This window comes from Alosa alosa, chromosome 17 (genome assembly GCF_017589495.1).
Source record: "Alosa alosa isolate M-15738 ecotype Scorff River chromosome 17, AALO_Geno_1.1, whole genome shotgun sequence".
Classification (NCBI taxonomy): Eukaryota; Metazoa; Chordata; class Actinopteri; order Clupeiformes; family Clupeidae; genus Alosa; species Alosa alosa.
In genome coordinates this window covers 29,692,686-29,713,533 of record NC_063205.1, presented here as the reverse complement: position 1 = coordinate 29,713,533, position 20,848 = coordinate 29,692,686, and the positions used below count along the sequence as shown (strand labels likewise).

Below are 20,848 nucleotides of genomic sequence, written 5' to 3'. Positions count from 1 at the left end.
CTATAAAACATCCCATGACACCTGCAAAGGGTCCATCTAGCCACCTAATCATCCCACAGTTTAATTGGTCAATTGACTCCCTTACTCTCCATCTCAAGCTGGTGTGAGCTGGTGATGCATCCCCCCCGGATGAACATACGAGTATAAATGTAACGAGGGCGAGAGGCAAGTCCATTAATTCTGTATTACAGGAGACACCTTGTATCCCGCTTATCACCCGGTTGCCACTATAGGCATAGTCATCATAGCTTTTATAGCACGCAAAGGAAACAAGCGGTTCCGTTTAAAAAGAAGCCGACTTGATCAGTTTGTTGTACAACTTTCTTTGGCCCTATAACAGCGATAGCGTGGACAGTTAACTTGTTTACAGTTGATTCCATTGTTGCGAAGCCTGCGTATAAATGTAGCGTGCGTTGTGCGTTTTCCACCAGGTGATGCATATGAGTATAAATGTTACGTGCGTTCTCCACCAGGTGATGCATATGAGTATAAATGTAACGTGTGTTGTGCGTTCCCCACCAGGTGACGGCTCTGAGGCGGCAGGTGAGGCCAGTCTCCGGTAAGGTGCAGCGCAAGGTGAGTCTCCCAGAGTCCACTCATGACATCACTCACCGGTCCACGCCCACCCCGACCAGACCACACACTCCTGGAGCTGCACCTGCCAACGGCACCAGGTACTGATAACGGACTGTGCGTGTGTGTATATGTGTGTGTGTGTGTCTAATGCCTCGTCTCTCCTCCCTCTCAGACGATACCCTGTGCGAGGGGGCGGGGCTTACTCCACCAGAATGGCCCGTGCCAAGTGGCAGTCACTAGAGCGACGCATCACGGACATCGTCATGCAACGGATGACCATCACCAACATGGAGACTGACATGAACCGCATGCTCAAGGTACACAAACATCACTTTTGTTTGTTTGGAAACTAATATCAATAAATGTATTAGTACTATTACACACCTCCATCTTTGTGTGTGTGTGTGTGTGTGTGTGTGTGTGTGTGTATATGTATGAGCGTGCGTGCGTGTGTGTGCGTGTGAAAGGTGGCAGTCCTCCCCTCGTGACCCCAGTACCCGTCTAATGCAGCGCGAGAGGCGAGACTGCTGCCAGATCTCATGATGAGAGACTTTCACACAAAGAGCCCTGTGTGTGTCTGTATGTGTGTTCATGTTATGTTAAAGTTTCTCAAGATCTTTCTGTTCTCTGGCCTCGTTGTGATGTATCGTAGCAAAGGGAGGACCTTACCAGGCGTCGTGAGAAGGTGTCTCGGAAGCGTGAGAAGATCGCCACGGAGGGAACAGACGCGGACCGGACGTTGGGATCGCTGAGCGAGGAGCTGGAGTCCCTCAGCGCCAACATCGACTACATCAACGACAGCATCGCCGAATGCCAGGCCAACATCATGCAGATGGAAGAGGCGAAGGTCAGAGAGAGTGTGTGTGTGTGTATGAGAGAGCGAAAGTGAGTTTTTGTGTGTGTGTGTGTGTGTAAGGATCTAGTATAGAAAAGGTGACAGTTTAGATTCCCAGTAAGCGCACACAGTGATGTACCTTTAAAAATGCACCTTATTGTGCTGCAGGTTGCTTTTGATATATGTGGCTGCTAAATGAATGAAAGTAAATGTTAATGAATCAGTGCACAACCAGATGTGAATGTAAGATGTATGAACCAATATGTGCTGTAAACATGCCTATGTACACATACAGTATGTAGTGCTGCTGTTAACTCATTGAATGCCAAGCTGTTTTCGGGAGCTTTGTCCTAGAGTGCCAGCAATCTAGACCATTGTTGATGTTGATTTTTGTACAGCCACAGCATATTCTGTGTTATAGCTATGAACACATACAATGGCTCGATTAAAAGGTGAGACTTTAAGCTCTCGGTGGGTGCAAACCGTGAATTTCTACACGCCTCTGTTCCTCAGAAATCCCAAGCTAAACAGTGGCTAGTTTTCATCAAAATCCCTGTTTTTTTTTCTAGAAATGGAGATATAACGTCTTTCATGAAATAATATGAAGTGTTGCCTGTTACTTACTTGTGTAAACTTTCCGGGAAGTGATCAGCGAGACCTGGCGAGACTGCCACAGTGATAGACCCACGAAAATGGCCTAGTTTTGACCTGACGTGCATGCGTCACTGATTCGACCCAAAGCGGCAACCGAGTTATGATAAAATTTCCAGATTTTTTGTCCAGATTGTGCTTTTTCATGAGTTTTCGATCGTTATATATTTCATTTCCATTCATCACAGAGTTCCCAAAATCACATATAAGGTGTGTTAGAGTGTCTAGTTTCGTAATTTAAAAAAAAAAGCTAAAAACGTAGTATTACGTTTTTGGCACTCAACGCATGGAAAGGAAAAACGTAATATTACGTTTTTGGCACTCAATGAGTTAATTATGCAAACCCACTGTGTGTGTGTGTGTGTGTGTGTGTGCTGTAGATGTTTCTGTTGTTAATGGTGCAAACTCACTGTGTGTGTGCTGTGGACGTTTCTGTTGTTAATGATGCAAACTCACTGTGTGTGTGTGTGTGTGTCCAACAGGAGGAGGGCGACACTGTGGATGTTTCTGCGGTGATCAGCTCCTGCACCCTCTCTGAAGCACGTCTGCTGTTGGACCATCTCCTGACCATGGCCATCAACAAGGTACACACACACATACATACTCACTCTCACACACTCACTCTCACACACACACACACACACACACACACACACACATACACATATATATATACACTAGGTGGCATATACATAAACTACTTGGTCATTTAATTTCAATGAAAAAGCTTTTAGTCCAGGACAGAGCTGGTGAGCGAGGAGCGGAGCGGATGGAATTTCGTTAGAGTGCGGAGCGCTTCTTAATTTAGAGACCGGAGCGAGGCTGTTCGCTCCGATACTGCTCACACCACGAGTCTGAGGCATGCCCAAATCCACCTAGAACTCACGTCTTCATAATGAAACTAAGACCGTTACATTTCAAAATGAAGACACTTGCCATAGTGATGTAACGTATTCGTTGCTGTAGCTAGGTGCTGAGGCGGCGTTCAGTGCCAAGCATTCAGAAACAGGAGCAGGGACACAGGCCACTAAAAGCTCACACTCTAGGCAGATCAAACGCACACACACACTACACATACAGGGGTGGACACAGCCCCCCACACAAAAAGGATCACACACGAGGAAGACCTAAAAGGGTAACACGCTACACTAAAACACGGACATTAAAACAGTAAATAAAGGCATTAACACACACAAACAACCCCCAGAGTTCTCCCCCGTATCCCAGAATGCATTGTCCCAGAGTCCGTAGCACATAGTCCAGCTTGCCGACGTTACAGTGAGTTTGTTGGGGATGAAGTCGCTAAATATTTTAGAAAGGAAATTGAAAGTCATAGGGCTTACTGTACAAGCGTACTATTCCTACAAAACAACTAGATACAAACAATGTAGAGCAAGAACAACTAGCCTATGTCGTGACACTGTTCCAGTGAGATTTATTTTGGAATTTAAGAAGACACATTTCGCGGAAACATGAGTGTGCTGCAGAGAGCAAAGGAAAACATGAGCAATTTGAATGGCCTGCTTTAAAGGAGAATTCCGGTGTGTTATTGACCTAAAGTGTATTGAAACATGATACCGAGTGTGAACGTATGTCTCATAGCCCATCTCGGCTTGTCCCCTGCACTCCAAAAATCTGGCTAGTTAGCCGATGCTACCAACAGCTTTTTTCAATAGTGGTGCTTCGCATCGGCTAGCCATGCTAATAAATCACTGTTTTACACCCATTTACGAGGCTCAATGTATCTCCACATTTCATTGGTAGACTTCCGAGGGCCCTGACATTTAAAACGAGACATTGAGAACTTTGAAAAAGCACTGGTAGTTTACTTACAAGACGATTTATACAGACAGTATCTTCAATGGGTTTAGCGCTTGCAGCCATCTTGAATTTAGTCACGATAAGTCGAAATGACGAAAGTAAGAATGAACAGGTATGATAAGGGATCAGATTCCAAAAATAATTCAGTGGAAATGCACGGATTCCAGTTTCTTCCAGTAGCAGCAACTGGAATCCATGCATTTCCACTTCCGCTTGTTCGTTGTTGCACTGTCGGTGTTGCATTAGGCCAGGGGTGGGCAAACTGCGGATCCGGCCCGCCAAGCACTTTCATCCGGCCCGCCGAGCATTTCATTTGGTTATCAGGCTGCTCGCTATTTTTTCATGCGATAGACGGCGTTGGTTAGCTTTACTGCAAACTGTTTTTCACTCTCCTTAGAGAACGTTTACAATGTCAATGTCAAAACATCATGTTAAATAGAGAGAACATTATGTTAAACTAAGTTAACTCTTAGTTATCTCCTTTGCAGCAGATTTAACGTGAACATTATGCGATCCATTTAATTGGGAACGCTGGCCTGCACTCAATGAGGGAGAGAGCCGCAGGTTCCAGCTGGCTTGTCATTGTCGATCATTGATATCTCCTTATAAGAAACTGTTAAAAGGAAATCATGAAGGCAACAGTAGTTCCCACTACTGACCATTTAAAAACTGTGAGAGGACCCAGCCGTAGGTACAGCCATAGCGGAGCAGGCAGAAGATCCTTGAGAAATAAACGTGAATTAAAGCGACTGTCTTAAAGCGACTGCACAATTTATACATTTGTTAAACAGCATAAAATTAGCAGTATTTTTAAGCAAGTAATATTTTAAAATTAAAATAAATACTTTTCATACTACATTATACGCTATAAAAAAATGTGGGGTTTGTATGCCCGCCGCCAATTTTAAAAACCCAATGTGGCCCTTGAGCCAAAAAGTTTGCCCACCCCTGCATTAGGCTATCTTTTACAATACATGTTCTATGAGTGACATTGCCGTTTCTCTTAGTTCTTTGGGATTTAAGTTTTCTAAGGTGACAATTAGGCTTGTAGATTATTTCTCCCTCTTTTAAATTGGAGCGAGCGTGGAGCGATTTCACTGGAGCGGGATTTTGAAGTGGAGCGGGAGCCGGGGAGCGGAGTGGCCTGACGTGAATTTGAGCGGAGGAGCGGCCGAGTGAACAGCCACCTGAGCGAGGAGCGGGATATACGCACCGCTCAGCTCTGCTCACTAGCTCTGGTCCAGGACTATGCTGAATCCATGTATGTAAACCTGACTGACTGACTAAATGATTGATTGATTGTCAGACTGTCAGCTCTACCATGCAGACCAACTCTTACTGTCCACAGCAAGGATGACTGTAACAATTAGGAGCAGAGCAACTCTTACTGTTCACAGCAAGGATGACTGTAACGATTAAGTCTGTCCTCGTGTTGATGAATGCAATGTCTAAAATTTGATGCATTCTGATTGGCTGTGAGCTTTTTATCATTCTCAAAATTGCTTTGAAAGTGTTCCCCAACTATATCGTTCTTCATGTCGTTATCATTAAAGTTTATTTGTGGACTTTGTCATTCATTAGCTAGAGCAATACTTTTTTGTCGTATAGTTGTCGATCCTGGTGCGAACTGCCCTTTGGACTAGTAGCTTCTGACATAATCACCCCCGTCCCTCAACAAGCAGCCCAGAAGGAGATCACTCTAGCACTAGTGGGCTAACAGTAGGCTAACGTGCTATCCTGTCACCCTCCTCCTCAGGGTCTGCAGGTGGATGCACTAGTGGGCTAACAGTAGGCTAACGTGCTATCCTGTCTCCCTCCTCCTCAGGGTCTGCAGGCGGATGCACTAGTGGGCTAATAGTAGGCTAACGTGCGGTCCTCTCTCTTCCTCAGGGTCTGCAGGCGGCGCAGAAGGAGTCCCAGATCAAGGTGATGGAGGGCCGTCTAAAGCAGACGGAGATCACCAGCGCTACTCAGAATCAGCTGCTCTTCCACATGCTGAAGGAGAAGGCTGAGCTCAACCCCGAGCTGGACGCCCTGCTGGGCAACGCCCTCCAGGGTAGGCCACCAATCAGAGTCCTAACCATGCCAGTCCCACCAATCAGAGCGCTCGCAGGGTCCTCACTAAGTTAATCCCACCAATCAGAGCTCTCACCGAGTCCTCACTAAGTTAATCCCACCAATCAGAGTGATCACAGTGGATAGCCAATCCCACCAATCATCCAATCACAGGTCCCTCTCTTCAAATGTCCAGCCAATCACAGACATTCCAGTCTTTGAACTGGACATTCATACTCCTGTGGTTCATGATTAGCCAATCAGAGACATTCCAGTCTCCTGACTGGCCAATCATAGCTCATTCTAGTCACTCTGACTCATTACACAACCATCACAAACAATTCTGACCCTTAACTTACTTACATTTAGACCTCAACATGGACCGAGGTGTCATTCCCTACAATACGTACACACACACACACACACACACACAGATAATCATTTGTCCATTTCAATCAATCCTTTCTTTTGATTAGATTTGTTCTGTTGCTCTTTCCTTCCTCTGTGGCCCTGAATTCTAAAACAGAACTAGGTAACGTGCAGTCAGGTGAGTAGCAGAAACTGATCTTCCCCAGCAGCATTCTAAATTCTACTCTGAGTGCATGCGTCTCCGTAGAAACAGGTCTCAGTCAGCCCGGCCCCTGGTGCTCCACTGCTCTGCAGGTCTTGCATCTGTCCCTAACACAACTCAGAATTACTGTTGCGCTCCAGACAACTCAGAGGCCGCAGGTCGCTTACGACTTTAAACTCAGGGTAGGTGGACTTGCCCCAAGTTTACAAGTAGGAACTCCAACTTTGAGTGGCGTTGCATTGTTCTTTTTCTAGAAGGAGCTCGTAAAATAAATTTCCAAGTTTATCTTTCACGCAATTAGGAAATTTCTGGCTTCCGAGTTGTCTGGAACGCAGCATAACCCTGGTGTGGAGATGTCATAATGAGCAGGGACGGATGGGAGACGCGCAGCCCTGCGTGGAGATCCAGGAGGAGAGCTGAGGGCCCCTGTTGTAGTAGACTAACACCCTTACCCTCCACAGCGTGGCACGAGTCACTTCTCCTCTCAGGGTCCAGCCTAGAGCTAGTCCTGTGCTCACACTAACGGTCACACTCTGTTTAACAGCAGGCATCACTGTTGAGTGTTGTCTGGTGTCTAATTGGCTAATTGTGCCTTGCCAGCCAGGGGGAATTACTGTAAGGCTAACTCTGTTACAACGCATCAAATGGCAACATTTATGTTTAAAATTGTACATGGTCCCTCACGAATATTATAAATAAATGTGAAGGGATCAGCCATGTTTCAGAGCGCAGATTCAGAAGGCTGCCCCGTGAAAACAGGTGACTGGCTTATCTGGGTAACAGGAGTCAGCAGTCTTAGCAGTCAAGCAGTCTTATCTCAGTATCCAAGCAGGCAGTACAGTATCTGTGATGGAGATAATGTCTGCTGTACAAGTTTGTTATCTGACCCCTCCTCTGGGCAATACAGTGGTGACCAGTCTGTTTCAAAACTAATGAACCCAACTGACCAGTCTGCAGTAGTGATACTATACTAGTTAGTAGTTTTCTTGCTTGCTTTGTTTCTCTACGTAGATGCCCTCTCTAAAACTACATTTCATAACGAACCTCTAGTGTCCAGCGCTGTCGCTCTGCTCTTTTGACGTCACTTCCTGTGAGGCATTATGACACTTTGACCTCTCACCTACTGACAACCTCACCTGTGAACTTTGACCTCTGCTTCTCTGGTTCTGTTGAATTCAGAGACACTGACATGCAATGAGTCCACTGCAGGCAGTGCATGGCACACTGATACTAGTCACCAACTCACTTTGTAACTTCAACATCGAGACTGACACATTTAAACTACCGTACTAGTGTCTGTGTGTCTGTGTCTGTGTGTGTGTGTGAGTGAGTGAGTGAGTGAATGAGAAAGGGAGAGAGAGAGAGAGAGGGTGGTTGGGGTGGTGTGTGTGTGAGAGAGAGAGAGGTTTAGCGTAGAGTGACTTGTCTGTCTTTTTCTGATTGGCCAGAAAATGGAGACGAGAGCAGTAGTGATGAGTCAGCCCAGAGCCCAGCTACTGAGGGCAGGTATGCAACACACACCCACGCACGCGCGCACACACACACATACACATATAATAAGCATGCACAATCCCACACGCTAAACTACACACACACACACACAAGCGCACCCACGCATGCACACACACACATATGTAATCCATTGTGCCATAATATACAAACATACCTACACCACACCATGTGTTTAGCTGTGTGTGACACCTGTGTTGTATGTGTGTGTGTGACACCTGTGTAGTGGCATAATGTACAAACACACCGACACCACGCCATGTGTTTAGCTGTGTGTGTGACACCTGTGTTGTGTATGTGTGTATGTGACACCTGTGTTGTGTTCTACAGCTCTTTGGCATCAGACCTGATGAAGCTCTGTGGAGAAGCCAAACCCAGGAAGGTACAGCACATTGAGAGAGACTGTGTGTGTGTGTGTGTGTGTGCGCACGTGTGTTTGAGTGTGTGTGTGTGTGTGTGCACACATGTGTTTGAGTGTTGTGATACACACACCAGCATATGTGTATGCATTTTAAATGTGTATTATTACTGACCTGCGACCTTTGACCTTTGACTCAGGCCCGCCGGAGGACCACCACTCAGATGGAGCTGCTGTACGCCGACCCATGTCCCGACGCCCCGCCGGAGGACTTCACGCCTCCCCTGCTGCCGGTGGTGGAGAGCCCAGAGGGAGCGCATCTCCTGGGGGACAGAGACGCCGCCGTCTCCCCCTCCGCCCTCACCTCCAGAGCCATGTACGTCCTGGGGCCAGGGGTCACCATCACCATACTGGGGGGGTCGAGAGTCACCGTACTGGGGGAGTCGAAGGTCACCGTACTGTGGGGGTCAAGGGTCACCATACTGTGGGGTTGAGGAGTCTGTGGGTACATTTAGTCAAATACACTTAGTCAACGCTGATCCTAAGGTGGGGTGGGCTGGGGCTGATTGAGTCTGTTGGGGCAGTAACCTGGAAGTCAGGGGTTCTATTGCCCAGCTGCCTCTGTTGTGCCCTTGAGGAGGGCACTTAATCCTGAGTAGCTCCAGTGAGACTGGCTCGGCAATTAGTTAAAGATCAGTAGGATGAAAGCGGGAGATAGAAGAGGAGCGATAGAGAGGGAGATAGAAGAGGAGCGATAGAGAGGGAGATAGAAGAGGAGCGATAGAGAGGGAGATAGAAGAGGAGCGATAGAGAGGGAGATAGAAGAGGAGCGATAGAGAGGGAGATAGAAGAGGAACGATAGAGAGGGAGATAGAAGAGGAGCGATAGAGAGGGAGATAGAAGAGGAACGATAGAGAGGGAGATAGAAGAGGAACGATAGAGAGGGAGATAGAAGAGGAGCGATAGAGAGGGAGATAGAAGAGGAACGATAGAGAGGGAGATAGAAGAGGAGCGATAGAGAGGGAGATAGAAGAGGAGCGATAGAGAGGGAGATAGAAGAGGAACGATAGAGAGGGAGATAGAAGAGGAGCGATAGAGAGGGAGATAGAAGAGGAGCGATAGAGAGGGAGATAGAAGAGGAGCGATAGAGAGGGAGATAGAAGAGGAGCGATAGAGAGGGAGATAGAAGAGGAGCGATAGAGAGGGAGATGGAGGGAGAAAGCGAGATAGAAGAGGAACGATAGAGAGGGAGATAGAAGAGGAACGAGAGAGAGGGAGATAGAAGAGGAACGAGAGAGGGAGAGAGAAGAGGAACGAGAGAGAGGGAGGGAGAGAGTCCTTACAGTAAATTGAACTGTCAGGAGACTTCCTTATCTGTGTCTTATATTCTGTAGTAGTCCAAACAGTCTCTGCTGTCTGAGGACAGCCAGAAGTAAACCCTTCTTCACCCCTCTATCCTTCGGTAAAGTGACCTGTCTAAACCCTTTCTGTTCCAAAGTGGTCCAGTCTGTCTTCTCTCCTCTATCCTAGTAGAGTGACCTGTCTGTGCCGTTTTGGATTGTGTGTCTTGTCTTTCCTCTAGTAAATTGTGTGTTTGTGTGTTTTGTTGTAGGCCAGACGACTCTGCAGGTTTAGAGTGTCAAAGGTATCCCTTTATCTTTCACACATCCTGCTTTTTTTCTTCTCTTCTCTTCTCCCTCCTCCTCCCCTCCTCCCCTCCCCTTCTTCACTTTCCCACACTTCATTCTTTGTTCCTGTCTTGGGCCTGAGTGCAGTTACCACTAGGCTGAAGGACCTGCATGCACAAGCACCCAAAAACACACATGCACGCATACACACACAAAAAGTATTTACCCTTTACAGCTGACATGCATGCAAAATAAATTGCCTAGTTGGGGGAAAGAAGCAATAAACAGTGTATAATCACATTAATCATACACACACACACACACACACACACACAACAGTATTTACTTATTCACAGCTGACATGCATGTAAAATAGATCACCTGGCTAGTTGAAAGAAGTAAAAAAAATGGTGTATTATCACACGAACCGGTGTGTTTCCACAGTCAGTGTCAAGCTTGTACACATCAGTACAATTGCTCAGTGGTTCTGGTTCATACATGAGCAGTTGCTTAGAAAAGTGGGGAAACGAGGTTCTACTGTGTGGATCAAAACACACTGTCGGACTGGTACATAACACTAATGAACACCTCGATATACTCTGAAAGCCTATAAGAGCCATGCCCTCAGTACAAATGAAAGTTAGCATGCTAGCTGGCTGCTTGCTATTGGCGCTGTGTAGACGTTGCTAGCCTGAAGGCATTAGCGAATAGCTGGTAGATCAGTGGCTGATGGAGTTTGTTGGAGTCGGTGCACTGCAGTGTGTCCTGCCGTCCACAGGGGGGTGATCAACCCGGTGCAGGGTGGCAGGGAGGCGCGGGGGGCCAAGCTGCAGTGTGTGCACGTGGCCGAGGGACATTCCAAAGCACTGCTGTGTGTGGACGCCACGGATGACCTGCTCTTCACAGGCTCAAAGGGTGAGGACACTCTGTACTTAGTCCCACAGCCAGTGCTTACATTCATTTGAAGTACTGGGCCCATATTCACAGAACATTTTATATTATCACTAAGAGTTCTCCTAAAGTGCACTAAGAGTACTCCTAAAGTGCACTAGAGGATTCCTAAAGTGCACTAGAGTACTCTTAAAGTGTCCTAAGTCAGAACATTTCACATTGGTGCCTTCTGCTGTGACTCGGTTGACCTTTGACCTCCGCCCAGACCGTACGTGTAAGGTGTGGAATCTGGTGACGGGGCAGGAGATCATGTCGCTAGGCGACCACCCGAGCAGCGTGGTGTCAGTGAGATACTCGTCCAGCCTGGTGTTCACCGTGTCCACCGCCTACATCAAAGTGTGGGACATCCGCGACTCCGCCAAGTGCATACGCACGCTCACGTGAGTCTAACACACACACACACACAGGGCCAAGGTACTTACTGGCTCTACTGCCTACATAAACCTTTAGAGCATCCACCAAGCACCTTGTTGTGTGTGTTTACTGGTTGTGTGTGTCTCAGCTCCTCTGGCCAGGTTACCCCCGGCGACAGCTGTGCTGCCCTGGGCAACCGTGGTGTGACCATTCCGCCTGGTGAGAACCAGATCAACCAGATCGCACTCAACCCGACCGGGACCTTCCTGTACGCAGCTGCGGGGAACTCCGTACGCATGTGGGACCTCAGGAGGTGAATACACACACACACACACACACACACACACACACACACACACACGCACACACAGAGAATGTCATTGTAAACACACTGACTCTCTCACTCACTCAAACACAAATCAGAACTGTTCCAGTATCTGTGAACTTAACTAGGGCTGCACAATCGATGCAATTTGAGCAAATGCAATTAGCCAATCACAAAGGCTGCAATAGAGTACCGAAGCCATGACGTAGCGTTGTCAAGGCAGCAATTTCACTGGATCTAAACAAACCAATCTAACCATGGAGGTGGCTTTCTTAATCTATTTAAATATTTTTACAATGTTTCTAAGACGTCAGTACGTTTTTTTTACACTGTAGGAATCACATAGTACAACATATATTCATACCAACACAATCAAATTCGTGATTAGAGTGTGTTGTTTTAGCATGGCTTTCCTCCGTAAAACAGACTAGCATTTAACTTCACAGCCTGCGGTTAAAAATGCTTAAATTCATGGACGTGTCTTGACTTTATTTTTGAGTCAAAAAACGTCACTCTTAACAGCCACCAGTCTTTGAGAAGACGTAAAATGTCCACTGGGATTTTGTTTCTTTCTATTACACCTGCCAGGGAATGCGTGTTATGTGGCTAAGCTGCTGCCTAACATGTAAAACATGTTTAAATATAGCCTACATTTAAAACAATGTATTATGGTAACTAGAAATGATGCCACATGTCTACATTCAATACTATTGAAGCCACTTCGAAAGTTTGTCTAGATCCAGTGACACTGCCATCATGGAAACGGAACGTCACACTTCGGTATCGTGCAGACCTAAACTGAACCAGAGAATGTCTAATAAGCCAGGACTAACACATGGATATTGACCAGTGTTTGTGTCTCCTGTCTCTCCGCAGGTTTGTGTCTACTGGGAAGCTAACTGGTCACCACGGACCGGTCACGTGCCTGACAGTGGACCAGACAGGGAACGGTCAGGACGTGGTCATCACCGGCTCCAAGGACCACAAAATCAAGGTGACAAAACAGAGCTTGTAGCTTGCTACTTCCTCCCCCTCCCTCCCTCCCGTGCTGCTCCCGTAATTGAAACTCTCCTAAACGCGCATCTCTTCTGTGATTTGCTGGAACAGTTTATGTTTTTATGGGCTAGGTTTGCCCAGGTTGTTTTTGTTGCCTTTGGAGCCTGGGCTGCGTTTTTTTACAATGTATTCGGGACACAGACAGCTAGTGGTTGGTTAGCAGTAAGTGACATAAAATGTTTTAGCCTAAAAAACATGTGTCATCGCTTAGAGCACCTTCAACCTGTTGAGGAGTGAATTCTTTAAAGGAGCGATTTGTAGAAAAATCAAAACACTGAACGTTCTCAACCAGACGCGAGCCTCTTAGCTAACGTTAGTTGACCTGCAGCTAATCTGAGTACGCATCATGCTGAACGAACCTTAAAACAAGAAACAAATTAAGTGGACATCGGAGGAGCTTCCTGAGATGGTGACATCTTCGTCAAACGAAGAATATTAAGTCTGACGCAGAGCTGGCCATATTTCTCCACAACAGGTAGCCTAGGCTAAACTTCATCTGCATCGCTAACTAAAGCTAAATATGTTACGTTGGTTAGAGAGGTATTTTTTGTTTTCACTGTTTCCGTAATGTGTAGCTGGGTCATGGTTGGAAAAACGTTAAAGCAGCTGCAGGTCAACTAACGTTAGCTAAGTCTTCATTACATCTGGCAACCCAGAAGAGGCTCGCGTCTGGTAGTCTTGAGAACGTTCACTAGTGTTTTGATTTTGGCCTACAGAACGTTCGGTAACAATCCTACAAATCGCACCTTTAAGGTTTTGCACCTCCGTTCTAATGTTACGTCACCGTTTGTTTACAACTAGAGTGGTAGGCAAGAATGGTAGGCAAGGCACTGCAGAGTGGTAGGCAAGCCTACAACAGTCGAGTTGCATAGGCTACACATATTTACAAATGGCTTCAAAATTGAAATTTTAATATCAAATATTGACAGGGATGCCGACCACTTGTGTAGGCCCTAACAGTTGGTTTTACAATAAGAAGCAAAAAGGCGACGAACGACCGTTTAGCCTACCTATCATCATGGTTGTGGAGGATGATCGTTAGCAGCTGTAAAGTCTTTTATTCTCAACATGGCCTAATGGTGTAGCCTAGGCTACTGTCTACGAAGACGTAGGCTAAAATACCACTATCTACAGTCATCCAAAAATGAATTGCCAAAGATAGACTATGAAAAAGTGCAGCATTTTAAACATGGCAAGAATGTTTTTACCGGAACAGTTTGTTCTAAATTTGTCTCGTGAAATTCGTGCTTGTGGACATCAATCACCTATCTTTTGTCCTTCTATTTCAAGTTATCATGAGTGTCATTTGATTATATAATCACAACAAATGCTAATAAATGAATATAGAATAGGCTTATGTGCTATAGCCTACAGGTCAGTTAGGCTAACTCCCGTATGTCAAAATAAAACAATTTGATCCTATGAATTGTTTAGCGATCACACACAACAACTTAACACAGCAACCTCAAACGCCACTGTTGAACCTAGGCTTCAGTCATGTAAGAAAGAAGCAATTTATTAATTATCTTCACCCGTTTAATCAAGTCCACATGACCAAAATAACAGCATATTTAACAGCTGAGCTAGCATAACAGCCTAATATAGCCGATGCTGCAATGGATAACTAATAAAACGTTTCATACAATTAATGAACTTTATCACTCACATTCTGAGTTTTTCTGGGTAGTTATATATCCATGCAGATAGTCTTCGAATAAGCCATCGCTGTTATATATATATATATATGTTACATATATAATATGTTACAGGATTCATGACTTTAAACGCAGTTAATGTTACATGATGCTGACTGACGCTGGCTATAACTGTAGGCTACCGTTTTAACGTCTGCTGTTCAGTTGAAGTTAAATTATCAAATATTGTTTGATTTTGTGTCAACTTTCAGAGGGAAGACATATTCCTTTCTGGCCAAATTTCACAGCTTATAAGAAAGTCTATCGTCTTTGTGTAAACCGAGTTTTGAACAGATAAAAAAGTTAGGCTACCATTAGGCTACATGCAGGTTCTCCCGTAACGTTATCGGTACAGATCAATGCACCGAATCAGGGCGATTTTAGCGAAATAACGTTCCTGTGACAGGCTATCAAATATTGAACAATGGGATAACGTTTCATCATCACCTTTATTGATGCCTGAAATGATGACATTGCTGAAATACAGAGATGTAGCCTACTGAGAGGCAGCTGCAGACAACGATGTTCAGTAAGTATAAGTATATATACTTACTGATGTTCAATGGGTTCATGTTCAATGGGGTCAACTTGTCTCTTGCCTACCAGGTGGATGTAAACAAAGCTATAGAACCTAGAATACGTCACATGAAAAACGTTAATAGACCTCTCCAGAATAAGTCCCGACTCCGTAACTTCCGTATCCATCCAACTTCCGGGCATCGAATGTCTATGGGAAATAACATGGCGTTTCGAAATATCATGCCGGTAAAACATCTGTAGGTGGCGAAGTAGAAAAAAAATGGTGGGCCGATTGGCCTACACACTTCTGCCATCTAGTTTCCACTGGGTTTTTTGATCGTTGGTGCCGTTAAAGTAGAAATAAATCAGTAAGAAGCACTAAGCTAACGCACGTGTAACGGATGCCAGCTAGCTTAGCTGTGCTTGTGGAACGTTGGTAAACCTCACTCCCCGACGCCTCAAGAGTGCTGCTGGCATGTGAGCCAGTAGCCTGGGCTATTGGCTCAATTGTTAAGCGGCCTTCGCCTCGATCCGAGGTGCTGCTGTTTTAGCGGGTTCGAGTCGGGCGTGTGCAGGGCTGAATCGCTCAGGTTCAACACAACGCAGGTTACATTGGTGCCGTGACCCGGATCGGGAGTGAGGTTTAGGGGGGTGAGTGTAACGGATGCCAGCTAGCTTAGCTGTGCTTGTGGAACGTTGGTAAACCTCACTCCCGGCGCTCAAAGAGTGCTGCTGGCATGTGAGCCAGTAGCCTGGGCTATTGGCTCAATTGTTAGCGCGCTCGCCTCCCGATCCGAGGTGCTGCTGTTTCGCGGGTTCGAGTCCGGGCGTGTGCAGGGCTGAAACGCGCAGGTTTCAGACGCCGCGACTCCCCCAGTCAAGGTTGCATAGCAACGGCAATGTTTCATAGTTTGTCACCGAAATGGAGTTTGTGACACCAGAGCCTGTCTACGGAGGTGGCACTAACCCTGCGTGAAATCATCATGTTTGATAGGTTGTAAATACATTCTGAAAACGTTACTGTTCTGATCAAGGTCATGCAAAATAAAGCTATCGACTCAATACGATTCAGCCTCAGATTCCTAGTCTGCTTATCATTATCTGTTATTCGTGAAAAAAAATCTCATCTCGTCATGTCTTCGTCTGCAATTTCTTTTTCAAATATCTCAATAACAGCCAACAAGCTCGCACAGTCAAACCAAAGTTAAGTCATGTTGAAAAGAGGCTGAACCTTGCAAACGATTTACATTTATAGCCCACTGAAACCACGCATGAATCACACGTGAAAATGACCATCACGTTAGGTTGTGAGCAAGATCTAACGCCCTCCTCGCCCAGCATTACATCGGAACTAGCTCCGGTTAGCATTAATAATCGTTTACTACTTAAACGGCACTAACAATCAAAAAATCCAGTGGAAACTAGATGGCAGTAGTGTGTAGGCCAATCGGCCCACCAGCTTTTTCTTTGTCACCTACAGAGTTTGACAGGTACGATCTTCCGAAACGCCATGTTATTTCCCATAGACATTTGACGACCGGAAGTTGGATGGATACGGAAGTTACGGAGGCGGGACTTATTCTGGAGAGGTCTATTGACGGGAATGTTGGAAATTGAACGTTCTAAAGAATATCTGGGTTCATTGAATTGGAACATGGAATTTTAGAATCTTACATTGTTGCGGATCAGAGTTAAGGATCTTCAGTTAAAATGTTCAAAACTCCCCTGCTTTAAGGTGAAAAAAAAAGATCAGACCTGTGGTTCTGAATGGGGAAGGAGCTTTAATTCAGTCATCCGGTAGAACAGAATTTGAAAAGTATACAAAATAACCCGCAAACAAGTCTGTCTGTACCTAAGATTTGTTGGTAAAGAAATGTTTGTTTGTTTGTTTGTGTGTCAGATGTTTGACATTCTGGAGGGCTCCCAGGGGAGTGTCCCGCCCAGTCACAGCTTTGATCCCGCCCACCTGGACGGCATCGAGTCACTGGCGATGCAGGGGGACATTCTCTTCAGCGGCTCCCGAGACCACAGCATCAAGAGATGGGACCTGTCCCGCAAACACCTGCTACAGGTGAGAACATAGACCTGTCCCACAAACACCTGCTACAGGTGAGAACATAGACCTGTCCCGCAAACACCTGCTACAGGTGAGAACATAGACCTGTCCCACAAACACCTGCTACAGGTGAGAACATAGACCTGTCCCGCAAACACCTGCTACAGGTGAGAACATAGACCGGTCACATAAACACCTGAGTCTACACATTTACTCACCATCTGTTCTTTCCTGTCATTCTCCAGCAAGTGCCTACCGCTCACTCTGATTGGCCAAGTGCATTGGCACTGGTTCCTGGCTCCCCCTCATTGGTCAGCGTGTGTAGGACGGGGCTACTGAAGTTCTGGAACTCTGAGACGTTGGCACCTCTTGGAGAACTCCGCGGGCATGAGATGCCCATCAACAGCATCTCCATAAACACTGAGAACATCTTCACCGCCTCCGAGTGAGTATTGAAACACATACACACACAGTCTGAGTAAAGTTAGTAGTGATATCAATCTGTGAATTGAAGTGAATGTGACCTGTGACCTTGTGTGTGACAGGGACCGAACAGTGAAGATTTGGCAGGTGAAGGGCTCTCTGGAAGACGGAATACACTGATGAGGGTCAAAAACCCCTTTGGACAACAAACTGTGTGTGTGTGTGTGTGTGTGTGTGTGTGGGGGTGCAATGAAGGCACAGTCTTTCCTCTTCTCTCTCTCCCTCCTGCTTTGTTGATTGGACTATCTCAATGCCCTCAGCAGGCTACCTTGCCAAATCCTGCACCCCAATCAACTAGCTTTCTCTCAAAGACAGGAATTGGGACGGCTATAGGCAGTTCACTAACTTGCAAGCCTATAGGCAGAAGTTATTTCTTTTCTACTGATATGGGGTTGCCAAGGAACCAATGTGCATCTATGACGCAAGAGAGATGAAGAATCATAAAGATGAAGGAAGTAATGGAGAGAATGATGTCTGCGGTCTTTGGGTTCTTGGCTATTCCCAGAATACAGCACAAACAATGACTGGGCATTTCTTCATATCATACCCTACTGAAAGATGGCTAAGCAGCTCTTGAAATCATATCCTGATGAAACATGGTTAAACAGCTCCTTGTACTGACAGATGGCTAAGCAGCTCTTTATATCAAACACCACAACAAATGCATCCGTGTCTCTGCTGTCCTCTGACCAAACACTCTTGTGACTGTGCCTCTGTACTGAACTCCCTCTGTCTCTTCAAATCTTTTCCTGCATAAAGATGGTTAGGAGTCAGATCTGGGTTGGAGTCGATTAGCATGGGGGGGGGGGGGTGTAGGGCAACAGGCAGCAACTAGTAAACAACAACAACTTGCATTTTATATGGCATTTACTAAAGCACTATACAACAATTAGCATGAGGGGAAGCAACAAGCAGCTACTAGTAAACAACCACAACTTGCATTTTATATAGCGCTTTATTAAAGCACTATACAACGATTAGCGTTTATATGGCGCTTTACTAAACGCACTACACAACGATTAGTGTCTATATAGAGTGCTTTTAGTTAACAATATTTAGCATGAGGGGAGGCAACAGGCAGCAACTAGTGAACAACAACAACTTGCAATTTATATGTCGCCTTACCAAAGTGCTATACAGTGAAAGGGGAACCTCACTAACAGTAAAGATGGGAAGTATGCTCAGAAGGGATCTATTTATAGGTTATTTGAGGTTTACTATCATTCAAACCAGAAGAAGTGTCTCATACAGTTTTCTATTTTTGTTTTGATAAAGAATAATTAATTTAGTGTCTCAGCATCTAGCATCTCTTCACTAAAACACTGACCACTTAGCCTGGAGATTCCAGACCCTGGTAATCTAGAAAGATTAAGGCTCTGGCCACGAATAATGTCATGGCCCAATTTAAGGGGCGGCACCAAGTGTGCATTTGAAAATCTCACTGCACGCAATTGGATAAGACTATACGACCAATGTTTACTGACTGATTCCGGACTTCAACACAATTGGATAACACTACGACTGTCATCTGTTTAGCTCGCCTTTGGCCCGCCTATATCAGATACACCGATGTGATTGGTTCCCCGCGATACAAGTGGCAAAAGTATTCAAATTGTGCTCTTGCGAGAACTCTGGATTTTCCAGGGTACTGACTACTGTGACTAGATTGGCTCAATGCGTTTACGTTCCCCTCAGCCACTAGGATGACGGGCCAATCAGCGACAAGAGGGGATGACGTTAGTTTCCAAATTTAACAACGCAGCAAAGTCTGCTAACATAAAAAAATGCAGTTGGAAGAATGTGTACATTTATACAGCAAAGGTAAATAAATGGATTGTTTCTTGACTACCAATGCGGTTTATTATCAGTTTGTAAAGGTTAGACAAGGTAGGATGTAACGTTAGGAATCCCTGATCAATGTGATTGGTTAGACTGGACCAATGATTTCAAAGGTAACGCAATGTCTACACCCATTACGATGCTAGGGTTGTAAACATTTCCTAATGGAGAGTACCCAGACTCCCTTCATGAAGTGCTATATGTAATGCATTTCTTCAGTGAAATCCTACCTATTGTGGCTTTAAGGGAGGAAGGGTTTTTTCACAGTATAATAACTCAGTATAATAACTCTACCCATTTTGGCTTTAAGCAGTGTGAGGACTCAAGGCTGGCCATCTCAGTATAATAACCAGAGACTTTCTAATGAGGAGACACAGCACTCAAAAAATCCTCCATAGAAATGCATGGGGTTAGTTTGTAACCGTTGTCTACACATATCCCACCCCTTCCTCGGCAAAGCGTCGACATGTGATTGGCTCAATGTAATCATGTGGTGAGTTGTGAATACATCTTCCCAATCATTTGTTGTGAACTTGCCGCTGGAGCAAGATTGGTGTCGTGAAGCCTTGCACACGCGCATTTCTGCTGAATAGGATGCCCGATGAGTGCCCAAAAAGCGTTGCTATATGGCCGCCGAGTGGAGGGACTTTGTAATAACTCTACCCATTGTGGCTTTAAGCAGTGTGAGGACTCAAGGCTGGCCATCTCAGTATAATAACTCTACCCATTGTGGCTTTAAGCAGTGTGAGGACTCAAGGCTGGCCATCTCAGTATAATAATTCAGTATAATAACTCTACCCATTGTGGCTTTAAGCAGTGTGAGGACTCAAGGCTGGCCATCTCAATAACACTGCTGCTCCCCCCTCCCCTCTGTAACCCCAATACTCAACTGGACCAGTAGACTACTGTAGACAAAAAGGCTCAATAGGCAGTAAAGCTGTTACCTGTGTGTGGTGGTGGTGGTGGGCAAGGGGATATATCAAGTTGTGTGTTTGCTCTTTTCTCTGAACAGGATTGAACTCTTGATTTAATCTTTTCTACTCGGTTTGTTTGTTCAAAGACATCTGTAAATAAATCTGTTTGTTTTGTTTAGTTTGTTTGTTTTGTTTGTTTGTTTGTCTGTCTCTTGTACAGCTAAGAAAATTCCAGTAGGTTCTTTCAATGTCAGATGCAGAATAAAATAAAGAATCATCTGTCGAACGAAAGTCTGTCTGGCAAGCAGTGTTTTATATCATAACAGTCTCAGTGTGTGTATGTCAGAGTTTTGATTGTCCATACTGATCTGTGTTTTTATCTAATTGAGTATCACAGTTAGTCTTATGGACACATCTCCTATTTTCATTATAAATATATTTATATCAATATAAAGCATGGTTGTATTATAAATATCGTTAAATCTATATAAAGTATGGTTGGTTGTACATTAAATCTCTGGCACAGGACAAATCCAGTTTTAGCAGGAGTTGTACTGTCTCTTTATCTCCACTAGGTGGAGACAGAGACCTGTGTTACTGATGAGAGCTGATTCTGAACAAGCTTTGATTTGTCTTCAAAGTCGTACATTAGA

General features: G+C 45.3%; 2 protein-coding genes across 4 annotated transcripts in view; both read left to right on the top strand.

The window, feature by feature from the left end:
* LOC125310282 (kinesin-like protein KIF21A) overlaps positions 1-8,885 on the top strand; it is a 50,622-nt gene extending 41,737 nt beyond the window's left edge. For 2 of the 3 annotated variants that reach the window (XM_048267561.1, XM_048267558.1), the window contains 9 exons: positions 523-674; positions 749-893; positions 1,229-1,423; positions 2,545-2,646; positions 5,774-5,939; positions 6,465-6,485; positions 7,958-8,015; positions 8,349-8,400; positions 8,577-8,885. In XM_048267561.1, coding sequence (XP_048123518.1) covers positions 523-674; positions 749-893; positions 1,229-1,423; positions 2,545-2,646; positions 5,774-5,939; positions 6,465-6,485; positions 7,958-8,015; positions 8,349-8,400; positions 8,577-8,870 — 1,185 coding nt within the window. In that variant the 3' untranslated portion in view covers positions 8,871-8,885. The remainder of the gene's footprint in view (positions 1-522; positions 675-748; positions 894-1,228; positions 1,424-2,544; positions 2,647-5,773; positions 5,940-6,464; positions 6,486-7,957; positions 8,016-8,348; positions 8,401-8,576) is intronic. The other variant, XM_048267559.1, reaches the window with a different exon arrangement.
* A 1,029-nt stretch (positions 8,886-9,914) lies between these two features.
* On the top strand, positions 9,915-20,373 carry si:cabz01066312.1 (kinesin-like protein KIF21A; the record flags this gene model as incomplete). Its single annotated transcript, XM_048267622.1, has 8 exons — positions 9,915-10,021; positions 10,783-10,919; positions 11,161-11,335; positions 11,458-11,622; positions 12,511-12,628; positions 16,804-16,974; positions 17,205-17,404; positions 17,505-20,373. Coding segments are annotated over 8 exons (1,131 nt in total), but the record flags the coding sequence as incomplete, so codon positions are not given.
* Between the last annotated feature and the right edge of the window lie 475 nt (positions 20,374-20,848).